At 38.3% G+C, this 17850-nt stretch overlaps 1 protein-coding gene and 1 pseudogene across 1 annotated transcript; both read left to right on the top strand.

Annotated features, from left to right (window-relative positions):
- The first annotated feature begins 2360 nt into the window (after positions 1 to 2360).
- Positions 2361 to 4110, top strand: LOC143657725 (adenosylhomocysteinase pseudogene; annotated as a pseudogene).
- A 6101-nt stretch (positions 4111 to 10211) lies between these two features.
- Positions 10212 to 16480, top strand: SELENOK (selenoprotein K). The gene is made up of 4 exons (XM_077128980.1): positions 10212 to 10440; positions 12728 to 12818; positions 15692 to 15775; positions 16390 to 16480. Exons 1-4 carry the CDS (start codon positions 10422 to 10424, stop codon positions 16478 to 16480), a joined length of 285 nt encoding a protein of 94 aa, XP_076985095.1. The 5' UTR covers positions 10212 to 10421.
- Positions 16481 to 17850: the final 1370 nt, after the last annotated feature.

Consider the following 17850-nt stretch of genomic DNA (forward strand, 5'->3'; position numbering starts at 1 on the left):
GATAATAGAACCTACTTAATAAGATCGAGGTTTAAATGAATTAATACATGAAAAGCACTTGGTACAGTTTCTGGCACAGGGTAAATGCCATATAAATGATAGCTATTATTATTGTGGTGTTGTTTTGAAGATAAATGAATTCATAAATGTAAAGTGCTTAGACTAGTGCCTGACACACGGTAAATTCTGTATAAATATTATTCATTATTAATGCTATAAATCCATTCAACAAATATTTATCGAGTGCCTTTTCCGTGCCAGGCCATAATGTCTACATTCTATTAGACCACTGCTGTCCATTAGAAATGTAATGTGAATCACACATAAATGCAAGTCACATATGTAATTTTAAATGTTTTCATAGCCACATTAAAAAATTAAAATGAAACAGGTAAAATTAACTTTAAAAATATTTTTTATTTAACCCAATATCCAAAATATTATAATTTCAACATGTGATCAACATTTAAAAATTATTCATTCAATATATTTTTTTCTCATTCTAAGTCTTTGAAATTGGTGTGTATTTTGCATAAACAGCACATCTAGTTCAGACTAGCTACATCTCAAGTGCTCAATAGCTACTTGTGGCTAGTAGCTAATGTAGTTCTTGACATCAAAGAAGGTTAGGGAGAGATGGGAAATTTTATCTTTGTCACCACCCTACCGTGCTACTAATTGTGTAAATCTTTTAAATCTACAAAGTGCTTTTACATATTAATTCATTTGATAGGAATAAGCCTTGCCTGGTAGAATGGGTTAGATTTTAACAGGTGGAGAAAATTCCGTTCAAGAGGAACCATATGAGCGGAAGGAACAGGACAGGAAAACAAGGGGTCTGTTAAGGAATTAAAAGCCAGAGAGATAAATTTAAGAAGATATATCATAACATCTTCAAAAATCCTATTTAGAAGTGGGTTCATATCCACAGGGGTTAGGACTTGAACATGTCTTTCTGGGGGATATGATTCAATCCACAAGATGATTTCCATTTTAAGACTGCTTTTAGCTGCAGCATGAAAAAATGATTCAGGCAAGTAAAGACATTAGCTGGGATTTCTCTTAGAAGGTGATAATGGCATGATCTATGGTAATGGTAGTAGGGATGTACAAAAGTGGAATAATTTAAGAATTTGTGCTTGGAAGCTAGAGTATCTGAATGCAAATTCTAGCTCTACAACTTTTTAGTGATGTAACGTTGTTTGTCTCAGTTTCAACTGTAAAAAAAGATAACAGGATCAAGCCTACAATGTTGGGATGAGGTTTAAGTAACACAAAGTCCTTAGCACAGTAGCTAGTATGTAGTATAAAATTGGTTATGATTATTTAATACTACAATTGATAGGAGTTGCTGATAGGCTGGATATATGGAGATAAGAAAGGAAAGGAACTGATCATGAATCCAGGGTGTCTGATTTGAACAAATGAGTTGAAGGTGAGGCCATTTGCTGACATGGGGGAATACAGGGTATGCTAGTTTGAGGCAGTTGTGTGCCCTAGAAAAGCCATGTTTTTTAATCCTCATTCAATATTGTGGGATGGGATCTTTTTGATTAAGTTGTTTCCATGGAGATATGACACAACTACCACCCAACTGTGGGTGGGAACTTTTGATTAGATAGTTTCCATGGAGATGTACCTCCACCCATTCAAGGTAGAGTCACTTACTAGAGTTCTTTAAGAGGGAACCATTTTGGAAACCAGAAGAAAAAACAGCCGATAAAGACTGAGATGGCATAATCTAAGAATACCTAGCGTGTACAATGATAGTGACTAAATGTACAAATTAAAAAATGCTTTTGCATGAGGAAGAACAAAGGAATGTCAATATTACAGGGTGTTGAAAATAGATGGTAATTCATATTTTAAAACTTTAACTTATGTGTGAGACTAAAGCAAAAAAATGTTTATTTCGTACAGAATTTCTATTTTGACTAGTGCATTTCCTAATATAATTTATATGGACAGTTTAACCGAACACCAGAAGTAAAAGGAACCCTGACTAGGGCATGAAATTTTATAGGTTTGCCCAGAGTGATGCCCTGATAAATCCCAGAGTGATTTGAACAGTGAATAAAAATGTATTTGCAAAGTCCCCTTGGGGGAATGGCAAGAAAGGGGAAAAATTCAACTTCCCCATCTGGAGAAGGCCTGATATTCTCACAAGCAGTGAGGACAACAAAATCAATAGGCTGAGCCCTCAATCTTGGGGTTTGTTTCAATGAAACTTATTCCCGCAAAGGATAGATAGGCTAAGCCTATTCAAAATTAGGCCCAGAGAACCTCTTTTGTTGCTCAAATGTGGCCTCCCAGCCAACATGGCAAGCAAACTCACTGCCCTCTCCCTCTCTATGTGCAACATGACTTCAGGGGTGTAAACCTCCCTGGCAACATGGGACAGAAATCCTAGATTGAGCTGGGACTCAGCATCAAGGGAACGAGAAAACTTTCTCAACAGAAAGGGGGAAGAGAGAAATGAAACTATAATAAAGTGTTAGTGGCTGAGAGATTTCAGAGTGGGGAGGTTATCCTGGAGGTTATTCTTACACATTCTATAGATATCCCCTTTTAAGTTTAATGTGTTTTAGAGAAACTAGAGGGAAGTGCCAGAAACTGCAGAGCTGTATTCCAGTAACCATGTTCCTTTAAAATGATTGTATAAGGTGGGCCATGGTGGCTCAGCAGGCAAGAATGCTTGCCTGCCATGCCAGAGGACCTGGGTTTGATTCCCAGTGCCTGCCCATGTAAAGAAAAAAAAAAGATGATTGTATAATGATATAGCTTTTGCAATGTGCCTGTGTTTGTGAAAACCTTGTTTTGATGCTCTTATCTACAGTATGGACAGATGAGCAAAAAATATGGATTAAAAATAAATAAATAATAGGGGGGACAAACGTTAAAATAAAATGGGTAGAGGGAAATACTAGTGGTCAATGAGAGGGAGGGGCAAGGGGTATGGTATGTATGAGTTTCTCCTTTTTTCTTTTTATTTCTTTTTCTGGAGTGATGGAAATGTTCTAAAAAATGGTCATGGTGATGAATATACAACTATGTGATGGAAAAAAAAGGGGGGGGGAACCATTTTGGAAAAAGCTTCAGAGCCCATACAGCCAGAGACCTTCAAAGATGAAGATAGACAATGCCCCTGGGGAAGCTTTTTGAAATGAGAGGCCAGGAGAGAAAGCTAGCACATGTCCTATGTCTTCCCAGATGACAGAGGTGTTCCTGACCCATTGGCCTCTCTTAAGCCAAGGTATCTTTCTCTGGATGCCTTAGTTTGGACATTTTCATAGCTTTAGAACTGTAAACTTGCAACTTAATAAATTCCCCAACAGGATCCTGAAGATGCCTGCCATCAATGTCAAAGACTCTGTCACCAAGAGCAAGTCTGACAACAGCTATGGCTGCAGGGAATCCCTCATAGATGGCATCAAGCAGGCCACAGATGTGATGATTGTGAGCAAGGTGGCAGTGGTGGTGGGCTATGGTGACATGGGCAAGGGCTGTGCCCAGGCCCTCAGGGGTTTCAGGCCCCATTTCATCATCACTGAGATCGACTCCATCAATGCATTGCAGGCTAGGGCTATGAGGTGTCCACCATGGATGAGGCCTGTAAGGAGGGCAATATCTTTGTTAATACCACAGCTATATCAACATTTTCCTTGGCTGGCACTTTGAGCAAATGAGGGATGATGCCATCGTATGTAACACTGGACACTTTGACATGGACATTGATGTCAAGTGGCTCAATGAGAATGCTGTGGAGAAAATGAATATCAAGTCCAGGTGGGGTGCTATTGGCTGAACAATGTTTGCCGCATCATCCTGCTAGCTGAGGGTGGACTGGTCTACCTGGGCTGCACCATGGGCCATCCTAGCTTCGTGATAAACAACTCCTTTACCAACCAGGTGTTGACATATATTGAGCTGTGAACCCAGCCAGTCAAGTACCCCATCAGATCTACTTCCTGCCCAAGAAGCTGTATGAGGCAGTCACCAAAGCCCATGTGGGCAATGAATGTGAAGTTGACCAAGTTGACAGAGAAGCAGGCCCAGTACCTGGGCATGTCCTGTGATGGCCCCTTCAAACTTGATCACTACCGCTACTGAGAGCCAGGCCTTTGCCCTTTGCCTTCCAGCTGGCATCCCTGCCCAGGCCCCATCTCTCCTCCCAAAAACAAATGGCACGAACTTTGAAATTGGTATGAAAGTATACCTACTGATTCCGTGGGGCTGCTCACTCAGACTTTGACTTCTACTACATCCTCATACTGTTTGAAATGTGGCAGGAGCGTTGAGAAACCCTCAAGCCCTGGTCACAATAGAGGTGCACGGGAGATAGGGAACCATGAGCTCAGGGGTCTTGGAATTGCTCATTTAGTCAGTCCTTTGGCTGGAAGTTAGCATCAGTGGTCTAAAGCCAATGAATTTTACCATCTAGGTCTTCACCTGGCCTTATGGACTTTATGTGCTTGGTTTACAAGTTCACTAGTTCTTCAGCTAATGACAGATGAAGAAAAGCAGTCTTGAAGGACAGGGAGGAACTGTTGGAATTTGAATGCTTCTAAGAACCTGGTTTAGTGCTAGGCATTCTCTTAAACCTCAGAATAATGACTATGGTACTTTGAATCCCCATTTTACAGGGATAAAAATATACTGTTAAGGGGACAAGAGAAGTGATAGCCAGAGGTTGAGAGGAGCCCCAAAAAATGTAAAAGCAGGCAAAGGACTGCCACCACCTTGTAACATGATGGTTCCTATCACAACCCTGGGCCAAAAAGAAATTAATCTGGTTTATAATGTGTTATAAGATAGTAGAAAGGTAGGTAAATAAAAATTCTGGTACCTAAAAAAAAAAAAAAAGAAAGAAAGAAAAAGTCATTCAATTTCTGGTATATTGCATTTCAGCAACTTGAGCAAACTAAAACCCAGGGATATGAATAGATTTGGGGGAAGGGGCATAAAAAATTCTGGTTGTAATATCATAAGCCAGAGTACAAAGTGTTAAAGATAGTGAGTGGCTGGAAATCCAGCAAAAGGAGAAGTGCAGAAGAAGAAGAATACATGGTCCCATAAAAATGTTATAAGGACAAAGTTTTTAGTTTTATAGAAAAGACTTCAGTGTGTTTATGGGAGAAACAGAGAGAAATAGATTTCATATGTTGATAGGAAACTTCTTGTTGGGTGCCCTAAATTCAGTAAATAAAGAGGAAAGTTTCTAGTGCTGAGGACTTGAGAAGAGTAAAAAAGGTATGGAACACATTAGCCCACCCTCCAAGGAGAGTGGCACTGGAAATGGAGATCAACCATGTGGGCAATGAATCAATCAATCAGGTCTACATAATGAAGCCTCAGTGAAAACTCTAGACATGGAGAAACACCAAACGTGTTTCTGGCATCTATGTTGTCCAATTCATCATAGAAGAGTTGCTTACTTCCTATCCACACTGAAAAGAACCTTAAAGGACATAACTCCCAACTCAGACAGTTTATTAGTTTTTATGGAGTTTTTACTCATCAGGCTATGAAGCCAAGAAAAACTGCAGCTTTGCCCTTCCAAGTTCCCCAGGACCTTGCTCCCAAAAGGGGAGGAAGATGAACATATTTGCATCAGGAATCTAGCTTTCAAAGGAACAAACCCCATACCAGGGGGATCTTTTGCCAGCATTCCAGGGAGTTTTGCTACCAAGAGACACCTGGGCCCCATGAAGCTCTGCATCAGCTCCAGAAGCTCTACTGACTATGGCCAAAGCCAGAGACCCATACCTAGGACCATGTCAGTCCCCGGGTACTTGCAGTGCTCTGAGAATGAACCCCAGCTTATGACATCATGCATGGTCATGGCCCTTTCCACCTTTTAATCTTACTGTGGTAGTCAGATTTAGTTGTCAACTTGGCCAGGTGAAGGTGCCTAGCTATACTTCTATGGACATAAGCCAATGGCTTGTGAACCTCATCTGTTGCTGATTACATATGCAGTCGGCTAGGAGGCATGCCTGCTGCAATGAATGATGTTTGATTTAATGGGCTGGTGCTTAAATGAGAGAGCGCAATACAGCACAGCCCAAGCAGCTCAGCATACCTCATTTCAGCACACGCAGCTCAGCCCAGGCCTTTGGAGATGCAGAAAGGAGTCACCCTGGGGAAAGATGTTGGAACCCAGAGGCCTGGAGAGAAGGCCAGCAGAGATCACCCTGTGCCGTCCCACATAAGAACCTCAGTTGAAAGTTAGCTGCCTTTCCTCTGAAGAACTATACGTTAACTAAATAAATCCCCTTTTATTGAAAGCCAATCCATCTCTGATGTGTTGCATTCTGGCAGCTAGCAAACTAGAACACTTACCTATTACCATTCTTCCTCACACTCTAAGGCAGGTCTTTGCTTAGATTGTTACCTTAGAAATGTTTCTTTTTAGTCATCTTTCAGGTCTCAAATGCAATATCTCATAAAAGTGTTCACTGCCCCCAAAGGCTGCTGAAAACCCCACCCCTAAACCCCAGTAAACTGTCATAATACCATATCGTAGCACTTACTGCACTGTATTAAAATTGTTTGGTAGTCTTACATGTTCCTTCAGGCGAAACTATGCCTCTCTGTTCATAACCACCCCTACCAGCTAAGGGTTGGAACAAAGTAGGGGCTCAATAAACATAAAGCATCACTAACAAATTATTTCTTATAAGACCCAAACTGTTAGAATAAATGAACATTTTCTCTTTTTTTAAAAGCCTGCCAATTTTTCCATATGTTTGAGATTATTACCATGAAGAAATTTGCACTACATTTCTGTTCAGCATTCACAATTAATCCCTTAGAAAACATTAAGAATCATTTGCAACCAGAATGATTTCTGGCTAAATTGTCCCTGATACTCTGCTTGCTGAAAACTACTAAAGAAAAGGCAATGTCCAAAGGCAATTGGGCACGTTGAATATACTAAAATCATATGCGGTTTTCACAAGTATGCAGGTAGATGTCATTTAAAAGTGAACTGTACTACTTTTTAACACTGATTTGTCCTTCACAAGAGTCATACAAAGATGATAATTGATAAGGTGTTTGGAGGGACATATTTGTTGTTCATCTTAAATACATAAAGTGATTTAAAATACTAAATCCAAACTGACTCAGACAACTAACTTCTTTTGAATCAATTTTGAATTATGGCTTGTTTCAGAAGGAAAATGTACCCAATCATTTTTTTTTCATGTCAGAAGAAGAGTACAATAAATCAATGCAAACTAAACAAAACATTTTTTCTCAATTTATTGAATACTATATACCTTCATTAAATAGCTGTATCTGCTATTAAACTTATTTTTCTTCCTGGGTATACTATAAATTCAAGCTGTAAGAGAAGATTAGCATAAAAACAAACATGCATTTCATGACCTAGTGAAAGCAAAGTCCTTAAACTCCTACATTAATTTCAAGCGCTTCCTATATTAGCTATCTTCTGATGGGTTACAAATTGCACCAAATTTAGCAGTTTGAAACAACAAACATTAATCTCATCCAAGACAGAAGCTGCAGCCCTCCATAGGCTAATCTTGGAAGTGGCATCCCACCCATAACTTCTGCTGTATTCTGCTCCTCATAAATCACTAAATCCAGCCCAAGCTCAAGGGAAAAAAATGTTTTTAAACCATCACACTTCTTCGTAGAATGAGCCCCAAACTCCTTAGCAACCCCAAAGAATTACTCATGATCTTGAACCTTCCCTACAATTCCAGCTTTGACACTTATATTCCCTCAAATGAACCCTATGCTGCACCATACCACCTTTACTCTTCCTTTTCTGAACTAAATCCTAAGGCCTATGTACTTTTTATAAATGTTTTTTATTGTTAAATATAACATATATACAAAGAAAAGAACAAAAAACCATGATTTTCAAAGTACACTTCAACAAGTAGCTACAGAATAGATTTCAGAGTTTGCTATGGGTTATCATTCCACTATTCTACATTTTTCCCTTCTAGCTGCTCCAAAACACTGAAGGCTAGAAGAAATTTTTTTCTTTTTTGTGAAAAAAACATATATACAAAAAAGCAATAAATTTCAGAGTACATCACAACAATTAGTTGTAGAACATATTTCAGAGTTTGGTATGGGTTACAATTCCACCATTATAGGTATTTATTTCCAGCTGCTCTAAGTTACAGAAGACTAAAAGAAATATCAATATAATGATTCAGCAATCATACTACTTTGTTGAGCCCTACCTTCTCTGTAAAACCAGGCCTATGTAGTTTTGCAAATAATGTTCCTGCTACTTTATATACCCTTCCTCTCTGTCTGCCTGGCCTACTCTTACTTGTTGTTTTAGATTCAGATTTAGCATTACCTCTGGGGAGATTTCTCCTAGGCAAAATTCCTCTAGTGTTAAGATGGTGCACAGAAAAACAAGTAGTGAAAATATTAACAATGAATTGGTCGCTTATAAATTAACACTCATTCAAACATCCCTCCTCAATAGAGTCATACAACATGAATACAATGCACATCAATTACATGGTGAAACTGCACATTTTGCAAAAGATCCAAGATTTCATGAAGCCCACGGAAGTAATTTTGGAGAAAGGTTGTATCACCTGCAAAGTCACTGACAAACTAGAATCCAACAGATCAGTTAACAACTGAAAAACAGCAGACAAGAAAGTAGACAAGAAAAATGACAGCATAGAGATCTTGAAATAAAATAATCTGAAATCAAAGGATTAAGAAAGGTCCTTGGAAAAATTAATGGACACCTCTACTGTTTCGGCAAAAATTACCTTCTGATTGTGGTTCAATAATTTCAAAGGAAGTGAAAAATAAGTTGTCTTATGCACTTTGGGCGAGTGGGGAGGGGACGCTCCCTAAATATTAACCAAAAATGTTTATTCTAGGAATTAAAACACACTTACAATTTTAATTAACATTGTTAATATAAGATATAATTACTTCAAAAATATAGTTTTCAACTCATTTTAGCTAAAATGATTAGGAACAACCTCTCAGAGATGAAACGGGGCTGGAGAACCGAATAAAAAGGAAGCAGCCATTGGGGCTCCACGCAAAATGAACAGCCAAGTAAAATGACCCGGAGACAGAAATGACAATCAAATTCAAGGAACAGAAAATAGTTCGGTGGGTAGAGTAGAGTAAATATCCATCAGCACACGGCATCTGGTTCATATCTACTGAATGATTCATATCATATCTACTGAATGATTAAGAGATGTCTTCTTATTCGTGTTACCGCTACAATGCCGGAGTGCAATAGCCATCAAGAAAAAAGCGGAGAACGGTCTGACGCTACAGCACTGACTTTTTCACTGTTGTCTCATAAATGTGACTTAAAACTTCATTCTCTTCCGGTGAAAGAAGAGCAGCAATAGTGGATAAAAAGAGAATGGATACATACAGGTGGGGCATAGCTATGTAAACTCCCTAAGGCGTGACAATAATATTCCTTAAGGGAGGTTACCGCCTTAGCTCAAAGGGCACTTATCTCTTGTCAAATCTCACAACCTCCACACCCTCAAACATCAATACTTTTAGTTTTTTTTTTTTAAAAGATTGCAGGAAATATTTTGAAAACTTAAAAATAAGCCAATATTGGGAAAAAATATGTTCTTCAGAAAAATGCCAGTGACATGGTATTAGAGACAGATATGGCTAAAAAAAAACTGATTATATATGTGAATATGTACCAAGAATAATAATTCTACTTAAGTTATTTTTAATGTTCAGATATGATGAAATAAAGATTTTCAGTATTTTGATTTAACATATACAAATACTTGTTTATTTTTCTTTGAAAGAATTTCATTTTTTCTAAAAAAGAACTATTTTAATGGCCCATCCATATATCAAAACTAATTTAACATTCACTATATAAATAGTTTTATAATTATATAAGTTATTTGAGCAGAGGCTGGTTTGACAATAAATTATTCCTTTACCCTACTAATAGCTACCATTTACCAAGTACTTATTCTTTATCTGGCACTGTGCCTGATTTTTTTTTTTCTACCGGCGGTTCTTCCCACTTCGCACACATTAGCTTTGCCTAACTCCTAGCATGGCCTTACTAAGGAACTAAAAACGTATTTCTCACAGAGAGGCTAACACGCCGACCGGCGTAAATCAGAAAGGAAACAGGAAGTTGCGCACTTACAGGACGACGGCCAACCGTCACATCCGGCCACTTGCAGGGCGGCCTCCCCGTTACCAGTAGTGCCTGTGTGACGAGGCCAAAACGCCCGTCGGGGGCGTGTCCTCCGCAGGAGCCAATGGCCGCTGCCCACCTGTTTCTTCCGTCACTGTTCGTCTTATTTTGCCTTGTGACGTTGAGGAGACAGCCGGTCAGTAGAAACTGACTCCGAGTAGGTGAGACCCGTCGGTCGCTCCGGAAACGAGGAGGGAGTGGAAAGATGGTTTACATCTCGAATGGTGAGTTGAAGGGGCAGCGGGTAGTGTCTCCACCGGTCTGCGCCCAGCGGCCAGGTGGAGCCGCACGCTAGGCCTCCCTTGCCTGCGGCGCGTCAGCTTTTAGTCAGTCCCTAAAGCTGCTGGCTGGGCCAGGGGTTCCCAGGTGACGACGGTGCCGGATTCCCGTCGCCCACAAGTTGAGCATAGGGGAGAGCAGCATCCTCGCCTTCGTGTTTGAATCTTGCTAAAATTGTAATTCCTCTTGGGCGTCCATGCCCTTAACTAATATTGGCAGTGATAGTATCATTTACGTAGCGCTTATGCCTCGGGGATTGTTTAGCTTATCAACTCGTTCAGCCTTTAGAACAACCCCGTTCGGGTATTTTTATCATCTCTTTTGCGGGTGGAGTAGTTTAAGTGAGAAGAGGTTATGTAACTTTCCTAGGATCACAAAGGTAGTTTATGGTACATTCCAGATTCAATTTAGGTAGGCTGGTTTCAGTCTTGGCTGTAACCAACTATACTACCGCTTTCTGTAATGTGTAAGAAGTCCAAGCCGAACGAGGCTGAATGGTAGATGAGAACTTTGGATGGGCCTTTTCCCCAGGAGACGGTAGTGAGAGTCATAGGTGCACTTTTTGTCCCAGTTTCAGGGAGTACAGGAAGAACCACCGTTCCCTCTAAGAGCAAGTCAATTATTCCAGAAATAGATACTCTGGGAGAGACTTAATTCGGTGATTCCACGGGGAAAATGATTGTAAAAGAAAGACAGCATGCCGAGTCAGAACAATGCTAGAACTACTTGTAGACTGCTTGACGCAGGTGAAATTCCTTGAGGTCAGTCTTAACAAGTAGCTCCTGGGTCCCTGGAACTAGGTCCTGGTTCTATTTGAATCATGTGCTTAGCTCCAGAGATAATTGAGCTAGTCGTTGGGAAGTTTTCTGACTGAATGCACTTGGCATTTCTTTTCAAGATCTCCTTTATCACCTTCCTTGTCTCCCACTTAAAATTTTTTGAAATAATAGATGGGCGCCAAAGAAAGGCATTCAAGGGTCTCCAGTTTTGAGCACTTACAGTGTTATAACACAAGTTTAGATTGTGTTATAAAATTTGTGGTTGAGGCTGAAGGCTTCTATTCTTATATTTGTATAGTTTTTTTTTTACTTTTTACATGGGCAGGCACCGGGAATTGAACCCGGGTCTCCAGCATGGCAGGCGAGAACTCTGCATGCTGACCCACAGTGGCCTGCCCTCTACAGTGTTTTATTATGTATGTATTACAATGTATGAGCTATAGATTCTTTAGACTCACAAAGGAAAAATTGATGGGTTCTAGTCAGGTCCATCTTCTTAGATAGTACTGTATTTTTCAGCACTTCATAGTTGACAAAACACCTTTCTGGCAAATGAGTTTTTTCTACAGTCCTATATGATGGCAAGCCCTGCAATACTTTTTTCCAAAGAAGAAAAATCAGCATAAAGAAGCAGAGTTAGTAAGCAGCAGAACCGACCCATATTCTTCTGACTTTATGTGTAGCCCTTTTATCTCAATGGCTCTGTGAGAATTGAGGTCCAAGTGGATACCTGAAAATAAACTGGTTGAGGAAAGAGGGAAAGTAAATCCCTGTGAAGGGAAGCTAGAGGTGAGCATGGTGAAGCCCTTGGTATAGTAAAGAGCAGAGGTAGTTGACAGACAGTTGTTCTTCCCCAAAATATTCTTCCCTCTTGATTTGCAAGACTGAAACTCTTGAGTACTAACTATACCTGTTGTAGCATCTGTTAGTTTAAGTGGTTTGAAAAATAGATCCAGCTTTACAACACCCTGGTCATTTTAGTGAAAAACAAGCCAAATTCCCTTCAGTACTTAGAGCACAGATTCTTTGATTTATAAAAAAAAATTGTCATATTGATTCGAAAATGTTGTAAGAGTGTGTATATACAGTCTTTTTATACAGCCAAGAGACTTTGCAAGTGAAAAGAAATACCCTGAGACATTTATGTGTAAAGCATTCCTTCATATTCACCCATCCCATTTGTTTCCTCAAAATACTTTAACAGAATGAAGTCACCCAGCAAAATTGCAAACTATAGGTAGGCACTTGACATATTAAAGGAATGACCCCTAGAACATAGAGCATTACTTCCTTGAACCCGCTTTAAAATGATTTGCACATAATCGATCTTTCCTTCTGTTGATCATTTGGTACAAGTTGAAGCCTGAGTCTATGATTGTTACCTGACTAATTAAGTGCAGTGCATCTTCTGTCAGGGATTTGTAGCACTAACTGAAGTTTATTCTTGTTGTAGGACAAGTGTTGGACAGCCGGAGTCAGTCCCCATGGAGATTATCTCTGATAACAGATTTCTTTTGGGGAATAGCCGAATTTGTTGTTTTGTTGTAAGTATAAATAGTGCTCTTAACAGCCCTAATATTCATGCTGACAAGAGTCATTAAGTATATTATGTTGGGTATCTTAAACAAGCTCAGCTTTCCTGCAGCACTTTTTTTTTTTTGCACAGGCAGGCACTGGTCCTGTAGCATTTTTAATGAAATTTTTGTTGTTCATAGCTTTACTAAGAGAAATCAAGACTTTTATAGTTGTAATGCCACTGTCAAACATCTTATGATCATGAATCTGTATTAGTTGTGTTTGTAAGCTTGCTCATATGTTAGCCTTGGTGTTAACCATATTAACCTGCAGCTGTGGAACCAGGTCTACCCATTCTCTACTATTCCTGGCTTTGGTGTGTGTTTGTAACTTTTATTCCAGATAATGCAACAAGTAAGTAAATAAAGGGGGAGAAATTATATCTTGATAATATGCTCCCAAGTAGTATATATATATTTTTTAATGAAGGGTTCATTAAGGTTAATGACACAGGAGACAAAATTTAAACTTGTCCATAATTTCAAGCAATTCTTAGTTAAATACATTTTTTGGTCTTTCCCATTTGTTTTATGAAAATTGTCGTCACCTACCAACAAGCTTAATCATCCTAAGGTTGAATATAAATTTTAGTGTCTTCTGGGGGCAAAGAACTACAGGGTTACAAAGTTCAGGGAGACAGTCCCTTCAGTGACTTTAAAAGCCTTGATGTTACAAATGAAATCAGAAGGAAAGATAGACAATAAAGACTGAGATGGTATAATCTAGGAATGCCTACAGTTTACAATGATAGTGGCTAAATGTACAAATTTAAAAATGTTTTGCGTGAGGAAGAACAAAGGAATGTCACTAATGCAGGGTGTTGAAAATAGATGGTAATTACTATTTTAAAACTTTAATGTGTGAGACTAAAGCAAAAAATGTTTATTTGGTACAAAATTTATATTTCGACTAGTGCGTTTTCTAATATAACTTATGTGGACAGCTTAATTGAACACCATAAGTACATGGAACTTGAGTAGGGCATGAGATTTTGTAGGTTTGTCCAGAGTGATGCCTCAATAAATCTGAGAAAGAATTGAACAGTGAATAAAAAAGTATTTGCAAAGTCCCGTTGGGGGAATGGTGAGAAAGGGGGAAAATTCAACTTCCCCAAGTGGAGAATTCTTGATATTCTCACAAGCAATGGGGACAACCAAAGCAATAGGCTGAGCCCCCCAATCTTGGGGTTTGTTCATATGAAACTTAACCCCACAAAGGATCGGCTGAGCCTACTTAAAATTCGGCCTAAGAGTCGCCCCAAGAGAACCTCTTTTGTAGCTCACATGTGGCCTCTCTTGCCCAACATAACAAGCAAACTCACTGCCCTCCCCCTGTCTACATTGGACATGACTCCCAGGGGTGTGGACCTTCCTGACAACGTGGAACAGAAATCCTAGAATGAGCTGGGACTCAGTACCAAGGGATTGAGAAAACCTTCTGGACCAAGAGGGGAAAGAGAGAAATGAGACAAAGTGCCAATGGCTGAGAGATTCCAAACAGAGTTGAGAGGTTATCCTGGAGGTTATTCTTACGCATTAAATAGATATCACCTTTTTAGTTAAGGCGTACAGAGAGGCTGGAGGGAACTGCCTGAAGATGTAGAGCTGTGTTCTAGTAGCTGTGTTTCTTAAAGATGATTGTATAATGATATAGCTTTTGCATGTGACTGTGTGATTGTGAAAACCATGTGTCTGATGCTTTTATCTACCTTATGAACAGATGAGTAAAACATATGGATTACAAATAAATAATAAGGGGAACAAATGTTAAAATAAATTTAGTAGATTGAAATACTAGTGATAATGAAAGGGAGGGGTAAGGGGTATGCTATGTGTGAATTTTTTTCTGTTTTCTTTTTCTTTTTCTGAATTGATGCAAATGTTCTAAAAAATGATCATGATGAATATACAGCTATGTAATGAAAAAAGAATGTTCATATTGTATGTTGATTGGTTTTATTAATAAAAATTAAAAAAAAAGAAAAAAAAATCTTCATGTTACAGGTAGGAGTGATTGTGGGAGGTAAACATCAGAGGAAATTATTCCAAGTAGAAGAAACCACGTGAAGGGTGGCATAAAAGCTTAGTGTTCGAGTGGGAGGGAGAGGCATGTGAGTAGCGTAGGGTTTTGAATATCTAGTGTGGACACTGCACTTACTTGATTATAGCTATGGTTTAGAAAGATTAATCTGATGATAACACAAGTTAGAAAAGGTAGAATGTAAAATGGTAGATGTGGTTCCATAGAAAAATACAGCAGGGTTAAAGAAAGGCCCTGATTTCAGTTTCCCACTGCAGAACTTCTTTAAAGTCTCCTACAGATTTTACCTACTCCATATTGCTTATCAAAAATCATGTTTTAAGTTAGTTAAAACCTTCTTCTGTAAACAATAAAGAAAGTCCATTTAAAGAGATTTCAAAAGGCTCTGTACCTATGGCACACCACCCTTGCCCTTCCCTTCTCAAGGTAATATTAGGTAGGGTCTTGCAGGGGGTTTGCAAGGAAGTCAATGTGAGATACTGAATAACAGACTCTAGAACTTGACAACTGATTTAGAGTGGGGGATGGGAGTTGGGGGTGACTCTGGTTTCAGGCTCTTTTCTTTTTTTATTTAGCAAATAAAAGGACAAAGGACAGTGATTTGGCATTAATATAACACACTGTGATTTAGTTATATGCTTGTGCTAGAAAGCGATGTCCAGTTGGCTGCAAGATATATGGGTTTGGCTTTTCTTAGGTTTAGACATCCTCTCACAGAAATTATAATTGAAACCTTGGAAATAGATTTTAGGTTATTGTTAAAAGAGGTACCTACATTGTTTGTCTCTGTTTCTTGTTTCAGTTTCAAAACTCTGCTTCAGCAAGATGTGAAAAAAAGAAGAGGCTATGGAAACTCATCTGATTCCAGATATGATGATGGAAGAGGGTATCAACTGAAATACCTATTATACTTATAGTTAGGCATATGGAAATTTAAAGTTTAAATCCTGCTTCATAAAATTAATATATAACTAAATTAAAAGTGAAGCCTCTAAAAAAAAAAAACTGAAGCCTCTGATTTGGTATTCAGTTAAACTGGCAAAGCTAAAATATACATCAAATAACAACAGGGAAAAGGCTAAAATAGAGGATGAAAACTGATGGCAATATTAAAATATGGAGATTTCACTTTAGAATCTACATTTCTGACGTCTGACAAAAAATTCAGAAAATCAGGCTGATCAGGAAATCTGAGCTGAGCTAGTATTTGCCCATGGCAGGAATTAGCTGGAGTGAGTTTCAGTTGGGCATTTACAGGAAGTGCTGTGCAGGTCATCACAATCCTTGCTGGCTCTCAATGTATGTTATGTGTCTGGTCCCTGTTAAGTGTTTGAATATCTTAACACTTGACTCCTGACCAAAATGGTAGTTCCTGTTTTAAATAGTATTTTAGGATGATATTCTGGGTATTGAAAAAATAAAGGCTGTATTTGAGTGTTTAATAGGATCCGGTTGAAGTTTGTCTACTAAACTATAGATAATATTGTTTTCTTTTATCAGGCCACCAGGAAACCCTCCCCGAAGAATGGGTCGAATCAATCATCTGCGTGGACCTAGTCCTCCTCCAATGGCTGGTGGATGAGGAAGGTAAATTAAAATTTGAAATTATTTCGCAAGGGTTTTATTTTACTTCCTAGGGTCTCTAGGAAAATTTTCTTTAGGAAAACAGAAATTGCCCAATATTATATAATTTTTATAAGTAAAAAATATTTATATCTTAACCCTTGAAAAATGTATTGGCTTTATTATCAAAATGCTTTTTCGATACAAACATTTAATGATTGTTGGATTTTTTTTCTAACAGATCCAAATTAACAACTAGTAACTAATAATAACTTTTTGTTTTAGGTAAATGTCTGCTCTAAAAAGCAGACAATTGAACATGCACATTCACAGCGGAAGGAAACCATTAAGAACAGGAGGGCAGACCATGCTGGACAAATAGAGGAATGTGTGTGTCTAAACAAGAATTGCTCTGTGTCCTCACACAGATGAGTGAGGTCGTGCTGGGAATTCCCTCTGCAGGGATCTGGCAGGACTGACATGCAGTTCTATAAATGCACATGTTTTGTCTCATCTTTTTGTATAGTTTATTAAAGTATTAATATAGTTTTAATAAGTAAATATTTTTAGGTTGCAAAACCAACTCTTCATCTTTATATAATTAAAACACATAAACTTCGAATCTGAAGAAAATAAATAAAAGACTGTATTCGGTACTCTGTCAGCTTTTTCGACTTCTGAAATACTGTTCATTGTTAATCTGTTATTTATAAGCAAATCACATTGTATTTTTTTCATAGTATGCATATAGTATTTGTGCTCTTGAATTCATTTTTATCTTGAAACATTTTTGTCCCATGAATCTTTAATACAACATGTCTGATTGGCTATCAAATATAATTAATAGGGTATTTATAATGCCATAACCAAGAAACTGACCTACAAAGTGAAGATTTGTTACCTATTTGATTAAGATTTGATTCTTTAAAATCTTGGACTTCAGTGCTGTCTTGACAAATTTTGATTCCAAACTCTTGCTTAAGATACTGCTTATGGCCTTAAACTCCATCTGAATGCTGGTAACTCTTATCTCACATTCTTCCACTAGAATGGAAGCATAATGAGGTTAGGGATTTTGTCTTGTTTATCCCAGTGCTTTGAACAATGACTATACCTAACAGGCACTGAAATATTTATTGGAAAGATTGATGATACAGATGCATCTATTTCAGTGTTTAACAGACTTTCAAAACAAAATTTTCAGATGAAAACCTTTTTAAATGCTGACCAACTGAGATAGGTAGATGATACCTCTGTTATTCAGTAACTGTAAAGGTTCAGTAAAGTTTAGTAAGTACTCAAACTGTATGACCAGTAATGACAAAATCATTCTATCAAACCTCCACCTAACATGTAGAAGGCCATAGCAAATCTCTGGATGACAGCCTAGTTACTGAT

The sequence above is a fragment of the Tamandua tetradactyla genome, chromosome 15 (genome assembly GCF_023851605.1).
Source record: "Tamandua tetradactyla isolate mTamTet1 chromosome 15, mTamTet1.pri, whole genome shotgun sequence".
Lineage (NCBI taxonomy): Eukaryota > Metazoa > Chordata > Mammalia > Pilosa > Myrmecophagidae > Tamandua > Tamandua tetradactyla.